The sequence below is a fragment of the Tamandua tetradactyla genome, chromosome 1, assembly GCF_023851605.1.
Source record: "Tamandua tetradactyla isolate mTamTet1 chromosome 1, mTamTet1.pri, whole genome shotgun sequence".
Taxonomy (NCBI): domain Eukaryota; kingdom Metazoa; phylum Chordata; class Mammalia; order Pilosa; family Myrmecophagidae; genus Tamandua; species Tamandua tetradactyla.
The window spans coordinates 226,545,333-226,555,163 of NC_135327.1; the positions used below are offsets into that span (position 1 = coordinate 226,545,333).

The 9,831-nt window shown below is 47.9% G+C and overlaps 1 protein-coding gene across 10 annotated transcripts in view; it reads right to left on the minus strand.

Moving 5' to 3' along the window:
* The window catches only part of KIAA1217 (KIAA1217 ortholog), a 425,610-nt gene extending 423,279 nt beyond the window's left edge, over positions 1 to 2,331 (minus strand). For 2 of the 10 annotated variants that reach the window (XM_077153731.1, XM_077153709.1), the window contains exon 1: positions 1,671 to 2,280. In XM_077153731.1, coding sequence (XP_077009846.1) covers positions 1,671 to 1,881 — 211 coding nt within the window. In that variant the 5' untranslated portion in view covers positions 1,882 to 2,280. The other 8 variants (XM_077153751.1, XM_077153710.1, XM_077153772.1 and 5 more) reach the window with 5 other exon arrangements.
* Positions 2,332 to 9,831: the final 7,500 nt, after the last annotated feature.

Genomic DNA, 9,831 nt, shown 5'->3' on the forward strand with positions numbered 1-9,831 from the left:
ACCTGATTTTATAAGAAAACAAACACACATTCTGATGGGTATTGTCTTCCAAAAGAATCCGGACCTGCTGCCAATTTGAAAATTCTTGTGGTGGAAAGCTTCCTTTTGGACAATCTAAATTCACTCGGAAACACACTGAAATCAGTCCCCGGTTATGTTACAGACTGTCCCCTGTTGTTTTTTTGTAAAAAAGGTAAGTTACTGATATTGATCTTGCATCCTGATAATCATTCTTGGATTCAAATGACTTTGAACTAATCCCAATCTGTGGTCAAAGAAAAACCATTTTCCCCACTAAGTCCATTTAGAAGCTCCCCGGGCTGCCAAGGAAGGTCAGCATTGGGCATTTTCTTTGGCACAAGCACCTCACCTGGGCTGGTTGATTTACATCCTTACACAGGTGAGACATACGCTTGGATGCTCTTCAGATGGAGACGGTTGATATTCTCTTTGAAAAATAACTTTTAGACTTTTATGTATAGAACATCAAAGAAGCTTTTCCCTTTAAGCAGCCAACATTCAGTCCATTCAGCAACTTACATCAATACTTTCTTAAGTGTGTGTCTTTCATAAAGTACTTTGGTCCTACTTTGTGCACAAATGCTTCATTGATCACTGTGGATAAAACCATGTGTAACAAGCCAAGCTAAAGAAAAAATTACGTTTCCCCAACAAAAATTTGCATCTTTACAGCAAGTAGGTGGCATGAAAATATATCACTGCATATTTATTTCTGATTGTTTTTAATAGAGAACAGGTCAGGATTAAAATGATAAAATGAACTTTAATTTTTCTTCTATGAAATAGAAACTTCCAGCCACAAGAATGAGAATATTAAAGCAATTTTTTATTTCAGTGTAAAATTACAGGGCCAAATATTACATTTTAGACAGAGAGTTCAAAAGTCATGCATGAAAATTAGCATTATAGATGTTGTTTAGTAATGTAATATGTAGCTCTGGATATTATGGAGGAAATTATTGTTGTATTTTCAGCTATGAGTCCTTTGCTCTCTGTAATTATTTACACTTTAATAATAGACAGCATCATATTTTGCCACATATTGCAATTCCAGCTCAAATATTCAACATTATTCTACCAAGTGAAACACTCTGATATTCACCCAAGCATTCTCATTTTAACGCTCCAGGTAACCAGTGCTAGCAAGAATTTTTGTCATGCCTAGCAAGGAATCAATCACATCATTAGATTTTCATTTCAGAGATAAATCCTTTTTAAAAAGAGACTGCAAAAAATTAAGCATGCAAAAATTCCTGGGCTAGTTAATGATATGGCTTTAGAGCATTTTATTTCTTTTCTTTTTGGACAGATAAGCAACAAAAAAGAAACTTTGCGTGACTATCGCTGGATTAGGAAAGACTGCTAACCACAACCAAGAATTAAAATCTATCATTCTGAAGAAGCGGAGACTATCCGCCTTTCTGGTATAACTCCTTAGTTAATGACAAAAAAGTTCTATTACGTCCATCTCCCTAATTATTGGTTCTATTAACAACAACCTCCAGAATTTTAGAAAACATTACACAGACAGATAAGATTTTGAAAGCACAGAAAGTCTCATTCCTTCAGTATACTGACGGTACTATCAAGATAGTTAGAAAGAAGTTTCTGACATAAGCTGACCAAAGCAGCCGACGTAGAACATTTACCTTTGTGCGCCGAAGGCTTCTGCTGAGCAGGGGGTGCTGCCGTCTGCACCTGCGGCTGTTTGACCAGGTTCCCTTCACTTCCAGTTCTCAGAATCTTCTCACCTAAACTGATTCTTTTCGGTTTGCTGTTCAAATCCTCCCTCTTCGATGACGGCAGCTTCGAAGCTGCACTAGCTAAGAAAGGTCTGGCCAAGCGAGAAGTTTTGGACATTTTAAACCGCAGAAAAAACAACCACAAAATAAACAGCCCCAGAACGTCACCTGCTGGGGCGGCAGATTCTAGAAAATCCTCTGAGCTTTCAACGGACACGGTTACAGCATGAAGTGAGGCTGGATGGAAAGTGCGGGGCTGCCACTCGGATTTTTTTTAGACAAAAGGCATCCTGCAGCCTCTTGGCCCGTTCACCAGACCCGTGGGATGTAAACGTGTGTTTCGAAGAAGCAGTGACAGTTTTGCAGTGGCAAATGCTCCAACTCGGAAGGAACACAGATGCTGGATTAGAGAATGTAAAACACACACACACATGCTCACACACACACACAGCTTCCTAGCGTGCACAGAGCAGACCCCGGAGGACAGTCTATGGTGGAAAGAGAAGGTAAACAAGACAGGTACGCTACCTGGAAATGAGCCGGAGGTCTGGTTTCTGTCTCTGTGAAGCACAGAGCAAGTTTCATTTCCAGGCATTCGTTCAAGCAAATATTCCCTAGCCTTAGCACATTCCTATGTCATATTCCAAGAGTTGCCTGTGTGACTCATCCCCACCCTACAGAATCACTTCCCCTGCTGTTTACAGAACACGCGAAGCGCTGTGGAAAAGAAGGGAAAGAGCAGGATGTAATTCCCACACCTGTTTGGGCTGCCATACGGCACCTGCTGACTGGTAAGGAGGAGAGATGTGTATGAGTGATGAGGTGTAGGGAGTGCACATATGTGTAAGTATGTGTGTGTGTGCATGTGTGAATGTGTGTACATGCATGAGTGTATTGAGTGTGTGCATATGTGAATATGTGTATGTGTGAGTGTGCAAATGTGTGTGAGTGTATGCCTGCATGTGTGTGAGCATGTGCATGTGTGAGGGTGCGTGTGTGGGAGTATATCACATACTGTGTGTGTGAAAGTGTGTGTACGTGTGAGTGACAGTGTGTGCAGGGGTCCGAGGAAGAGATACACGTTTTTCAAGCTTTTGAGGAGCTTGGCATTAGCTCTAATGAATGTGTCCCGTGGCTGCCATGCCCTCTGCGAGAGCCATCGTAACAACGCACAGTCCAGCAGGGGTGGCGGGTGGCTCTCCTGCCTGAGAATAGTCCTTCCACCCCCGAACCCGTGGCATGCATCACGAATGGCAGCCACCCGGCCCCCTACAGAGAACCATTTCCCCTCTTAGCTTCCCATGTCAGTGATTTTTATGACTTGGGGTTAAGCCATTTCCAACCTCAATTATTCGGTGCCCCCTTAGGGAGCGTCTACACAAACTCTGGATGAACTGTGAAACGGTTGGGGGCGGGTGACCACAGAATTCCCACTCCAAGTGACAATACTGCACTATTCTCCTCCTTACACTTGATACATGCACGACTACTTAGCACTTTATCAGAGGCAGAATTTATGTGCCAGAACAACCTGAAGTTACCACTAAATTCCAAATATAAGCCCAGCCTTGGGCAAGTGAATTTCCTGGGTTTTTTTCCATCAATAAAATGGGAAGACTGATTCTGCCTCACAGGGTAACCATGCCAGTCAACTGAAAACAAATCTTCCCCTGCCTGTATGTGGTAGAACTCAGTACACGCGAATTTCTTTGCCCCATCCATCCTAAAATTCACAGCTGTAATGCTTCCCAGCAGGTCCAGCACAGCCTTACAAAACACCAGACTTCCAGCATCCTGGGCTCCGCTGAGGACCCGGCACCCGCTCTGTGGGAGGAGACCCTCCAAACCACAGGAGAATGGAGCGCCAATGGCACATGCCACAGGGTCTCAGCATTCACCCCCCTTCCAGAGACCCCTTCACTCCTGGTCATTCTGTCCCGCATGGTGGCCCACGCTGGGCTTTTTCCAAGGCAGCCTCTTCCTCCTGCCTCCTGTGGCATGCCCGGGGCCCCCAAGTTCCTTCATGGGCTCCAGCAGTCTCAGGAACAAATGTCCCCATAGCCCCGGCGCGCGGGCCCTGGACGGCAGGGCAGGATGGCTGGAGCCCCAAATGACATGCACCCATGGCCATGCTGCTTAGAGCAGTCGCCTTACCCAGGAGGCGGGGGACAGCTCTTCAGAGGGACAGTTACGTGCCGTTAGACCTCACTTTGATTCTCCAGGAGAGACAAATGATGAGACCCATTTTACCAATTCGAGGGGAAAACCGAAGTGCCCGGGCAGGAGGCCACCTGCGGGCTTGGGGGTGGAGCTTGGCGCTTTCTGGGCTCTCAACCTTAAGGTGCTGGACTGGAGGGGACGCGGCGTTTAAAGACTGAATGTCTGTGTGGCCACCTTCCCTTGACACAGATTCTGGCTCCAGAGTGCGCCCACAGATGGGCTGAAGGCGCTCGTTCCCTGGGTCCCGCCCGAGGCAGGCCCTGGGGAGGGACACACAGCTTTCTCCTTGCACTCCAGCTGCCCTTCCTGAGCCCACACGGACTCTGGGACAAGCTCCCTTTTGCTTCCAGAGGGCAGAGCTGGCCCTGGGCGATACCCAGCCGGGCCCACTGGCGCCCCCCTGCTCGTCTCCCCCTTGTCCCCCCTCTACCCCGACCCGCGGGAAGCACCAATCCCTCTCCACCCAGATGCCCTCCCCATGGCCCTCCTTCCACCCTCCTCCCTGACTCCAGGGACTGCTCCCAGGCAGCCAACAGTCACCCAGGCCCTCCTGGGCCCCTCAGCTCTTCCGTATTGCAGAAGTTACCTGTGGACAAGTGAGTGAGTGCTACATGGGGGCCTGGGGAACCCGTCTGAGAACAGATCAGGTGCTTGGCTCCCCTGATCACAGTTTCAATAAACATGCTCGGTAGGAGTGGTGAAAGCTGGGGTGAAAGTGTTTACCTGTCACTCAGGTACACCAAAGCCCATGGCCCCATTGAAACAATGCCGGCTGTTCCCAGAGCTGAACTTCAATGCACTGAAGCGGGAGTGCCCCATGGCTCAAGGCTTCCCCACTGCATTTCCTGGGAATTTTCGGGATGCTTTGACATTTAGTGCATGTCAAACCCTCAGGCAATTGTGAAGTCGGGACACGGGGACCCTGGTACACTTTAACTTAAAACTGAGAAAAGATTTGAAAATCGACACAGAAGCATTTGCGTGGTCACGAAACCCCAAACCTGCCCAATGAAGCCCTTTTAACAGCAGAAGGTGGAAATCCAGAGGAGAGGATTTATCAATTTTCCCATACTCTCACCTGATTCCTGTGAAAGAATCTGAGTTTGTTTGCGACATGCACACACTACTAGATAGAACTCAGTGTGGATTAGCATAAGAAATCCAGAGTAGACACTGTGAAAACTCAGAAGGTGCAATCTAACTTAGTTCCTAGAGGCAGATGGCGAATTCAGCTCTGAGCTTCCTGGCAGCAAAGCAAAAAGGGAAGGAGGAGTTTGTAGAGTCTGTTGTTCTCTCATTACTGCGATTCCAAAGTTTAGGAAGCTGCCGTTGGGTGGGAGAGGTCTTCTGTGTAATGTGGGTAGCCCTGGGATGAAGGCCAGCCCCAGGGAACAAAAGCTCGGAAATCCTGAGCACCTGTGAGCTTTCCCAAGGATGCAGCTTTAGTTCCTCCCCTGGGGCCAGCGGGCACCCGGCCCTCCTCCTCCAGCTCCAACGGCTTCCAGGGAAACCTCCCGCCCCCCATGCTGTTTGCTTGGGCTCAGGTGTCCTTTATCTATGGGCAGCCTCCCCCCTCAGTTAGTAGCTCCAACAATGGGCTCAGTCCAGCTGGGTTCCACACCCTGGACCTGTACCGCCTTTTCCCTGGGACTCTGTGACAAGCCTCCTCCGTGGCTGGGGTGGCCTCTGCCCCCCAGGACTTGGCTCTCACATCCTCACCAGCATCCGCAGGGATAGGCCTGCTGTTTCTTCTGGCCTGTTAACCATCAGAAAGGCCGAGACTGGAAGTTTCCTTCCTACTGTCACCTTCTAAACACGTGGCCCCCTATCCCAAACCTGGCACCACCACCATTTTGGTATTTCGGAGAATTGCCGAAGCACTTCTAGAAGTGTTGTCGGTCAGATTGGATTATGCCCTGCACTTTGTCCTTCCCTGGCCCTGTCTGCTCTTATATTTCTCTGTTCGGCTTCACAGCTAGATGTCTTTAGCCCCCACCTCCCCTAGACTTCTGCATTCCAGCAATACTGGCTCATAAAGAGTTCACATGACCACACGGGCTCGGGGCTCGGGGTGGGCCAGCTCCCTCTGTCTAAGACCTCTCTTCTGGCTTCTGTGCTCATGACAAGCCCTAGATTCTGCAGCTGCACCTGTCAGAGCCGCCCACCAGGGATGGCCTGTGGCTGCTCCGGGGAAGGAGGGGAAGCCCAGGGCCTGCTCCCTGCGGACTGCACTGGATTGGCCTTTGCCTGGCTGGCCTTCCTCCCAGGGTCAGGCCCAGCGGCTGCCCACATGTTGCTGTTTCCATCCAGCGCTGGGCCTGGCTCCGGGGACAGGGCCTCCTGGCTCTCCTGGTTCAGCGCAGCTTAAATGAAAGCTGCTCACATCTCCGTGGCCTCTTCTCCTTTCTAGATCCTGAAGACATGGCTGACTCTGTGCTTTTGGGGAGCATGCAAAGCCCCCTTGCTTGCAAATTCCTTCTAATAGCCAGTGAGATTCCTCCGCGGGGCTCCGCAAGCGCCCCCTTGCTGTTGGGACAGGGAAATCGAGGCCACTCTAAGGGAAAGCCCACCCTCATTTCTTCATGGCCCACAGGAGAAACCCCACACGGAGGGCTGGGCACTGCCCCAGTGGGGTCTGCCAGCCTGCAGGATGACCTCTGGGGGAGGGGGAACCCATGCCTGAGAGTCCATGCCCAGCTGAGGGGGCAGAAGTGGTAGGTACCCCAAGACAAGAGGTGTCCACCCAAGGAGAAAATGCCATGGGTTGCCCAGGGGCTCTTGGGGAGAGAGAAATGATCATCATTAACTACAGCCATTCCTGGGCTCACAGCCTCAGCCTGGCACTGTGCCAAGTCCCAGACTGCACAGCCACTCTGAGACGGGCACTGGTGCCATCCCCATGTACAAGGGGCAAGCTGAAGCACCCCCGGGCCACCTGGAAATGCCACCTGGTTCCACGGACCCCAGCGCTGCCTGCATGTCTGTAAATCCATCTGCACGGAAGGCTGAGTGGGAGCACCCAGCGATGGTTTGGTTGCCATGGTGACCTGAGAAAGGGCCTGCTCCACCTGGGTTGTCACAGACGAGCCCCCCCAGCACCCCCCCCCAAGTGCAGTGCAGCCCGGGAGTGGTGAGACCTCCATCTGCAGGCTGTGGCCGTGCTCCAGTCTGGGTGCTCAGCATCCCGCACTGGGCTGCAGGTAGCGAGGGCGGCCGTCCCCAGGATGTGACAGCAGCTTTCTGCGTGGAGCCAGCAGGCCAGCAAGAGGTCCTCAGGAGAAGGATTTCCCAGGGTTCCTCCTGAGAACAGGTGCCTGAGTTTCAGGGTGTCTCGGGTTCCTGGACCTCTCCCCTCACCCTGCCTCCTCACCGTGCTTTCTGGACAGCTGTCAGGAAAAAGCCACTTGGCACAGCTGCCTCACTTCTAAGCTCTTCTCTACTCATACCCTAGGAAACTGAACCCACAACCTGTCATGTAGCCACGAAGAAGGCAAATAACCTCTCAGGGCCTCAGGGCCCCACCTGATCAAGGTGTCATAGCATCTGCCCTGCTTACTTCACGGGGTGGATGCAACAGTCAGAGGAGATAATGAAGATGAAATTATTCTGACGATCATAAAATAACACATGAATGATAATCATGATTTGAATGCCTATAACGGCGTAGCTGGCTGAGTATCAATTTCCCAATTTTGTTCTGCTTCAAGACTTGCTTGGTGTCCTAGCAAAATGTTCTTATGGCAGGGTCAGCATACACTTTCTGTAAGAGGCCAGATAGTGGGTATTTCTGGGCTTCATGGGCCATGCAGTTTCTGTTGCAGCTATTTGGCTCTGCAACTCTTCAGCATGAAAGCAGGCAGAGGCAAAACATAAATGAATGGGCATGGCTGCGTTCCAATAAAACTTTATAAAAGCAGGTGGCCGAACAGATTCAGCTGGTACTACTTTGCTGATCCTGGTTCTATGCATTCAATTACAACATCTGTGAAGATAATGTCACCCCGGTTCCTGTCTCCTGGCATCCAGGCTGGTGAACTCCGTTCTGGCTCCAAATCTAATGGGGATGACTTTCCACATTAAACGCACGCATTCAGGGACCCAGGTTGTGTCTCACAATGGCCTCCCAGGAATGGCCAATACTGACCTAACTTAATTACAAACTATAGTGGGGGAAGGACAAACATCCACCTCCTTGGCTCCCTGACATGCATCATGCTTCACCTTTTAGACTACAAGTTCATGTACATGTAGATTCAAGACAAAGGCTCATAAGTTCAGATTCTTGAATTTTCTAAATGCCACATAAAGATTTCTTGATTTAATAACTAATTTCTAAGAATCCTTTTAAAAGCCTTTTTTTTTTATGATTTCAATAAAAGCTGCTTTGTACCATGATGTCATCCATCTGTGCTTCTTAGATAGTGAAAGAATCTTAAAATTATTTAGGACCTGTCTCAGTATGCTAGAAAATTCTCAGCGCCAAGAGAAACTTTTTTTTTGGTTTTTATTGCAGAACGCTCCCATACACAGAAGGCTGGACGGCTTATCTGAACCACGAGTCAGTTTGGAAGCAGTTTGGAAAAGTTGCACAAAAAATGTGTTAGACAGCCAGGTTGTGATGGCAGCTGGAATTTCATAGACACAGACATTTTTCCATGTGCCATTTTAAGAATTACATTGGCTCTAACTACAAGTTAAAATTTCATATTTAAGTGCAGAACCCTGAATAAAGATAAGCTATTTCTTATTAGGCTGCTCTCCTTTGGGATTATTAAAAGTGTAACTTAAAGTAGAACAATATGAAAACCCTGGATAAACTAAAGTTATTCTGTCTAGTTTTTACCAATAGTGATGTATTGAGATTTGTCCATCAGGTTTAAATACTAGTGATTCTAAGGGTAGAACATTTTACTCTAAGCTGCAAACGAGGCAGTGGGGATGGACTCCCTCCTCCTCTAGGCAATCTTAACCAGAATGACAGTGCCGAGGGGGAAAACAACAGATCAAGACTAATGAAGATGTAAAGGAATCAAGTAACACCACAAAGAAGATTTGCCAAGTGGATGAGCTTATTAATGTAAAAAGGTAATTGGGCTCATTCTTATAATTTCAAATTATCTTGCTTAAATTCTTAGTTTTTGCAAAATATACCACATTTTTCAGGTTAGTAAAGGCCAAGTCTTAAAAAAAAAAAAAGGAAAGGAAGAAAAAAGGCACAGAGACAAACAAGTGATGCCAGACTTTCCAAGCACTGGTGGGATCGTGCAATGACATTTAGTTCGACAGACACCTGCTGCGTTTCTGAGATACCTATGGAAAGCATTTCTAATTCCCATGGGCTTGAAAACGCTCTGACTTAATGGTGATGGGGCTTATAAGAAACTATGATGTGAAAGCAAAATTGAAGAAAATTAACCTTGTGTTCAGCCTGCTGGGACTTGAGGAAATACTGTAGGTTCCATCAACTTTTGACGACGGATGAGTCAGTGCATCCATTAGACATTTTGAAATTCATATACTCCATCAACAAAGAAAACACAAATGGGGTTTTCAAATTAAAATTGAAATTTCCATCTTCTCTTTATTCAAACCACAGCAAATTTTACACAAAAGCAATAAAGAAATCAGACACCAAAAATATACTGAAAGTAGGAAATGGCTCTTGCATTTAAAGAGGAGAGATGGGGCAGCTTTAAAAATTTTTGCAACTTCACATACATACACAATTGGTCCTCTAACTTCTCCTTGGGAAACTAGGGTGAGATGATGGTCTGCCTTCTCTCCATCTCTGACTTTCTGTCGCTGGGCAGTCCTAGATGCCAGCTAGGTTTTTACAAGGTGGATCTAA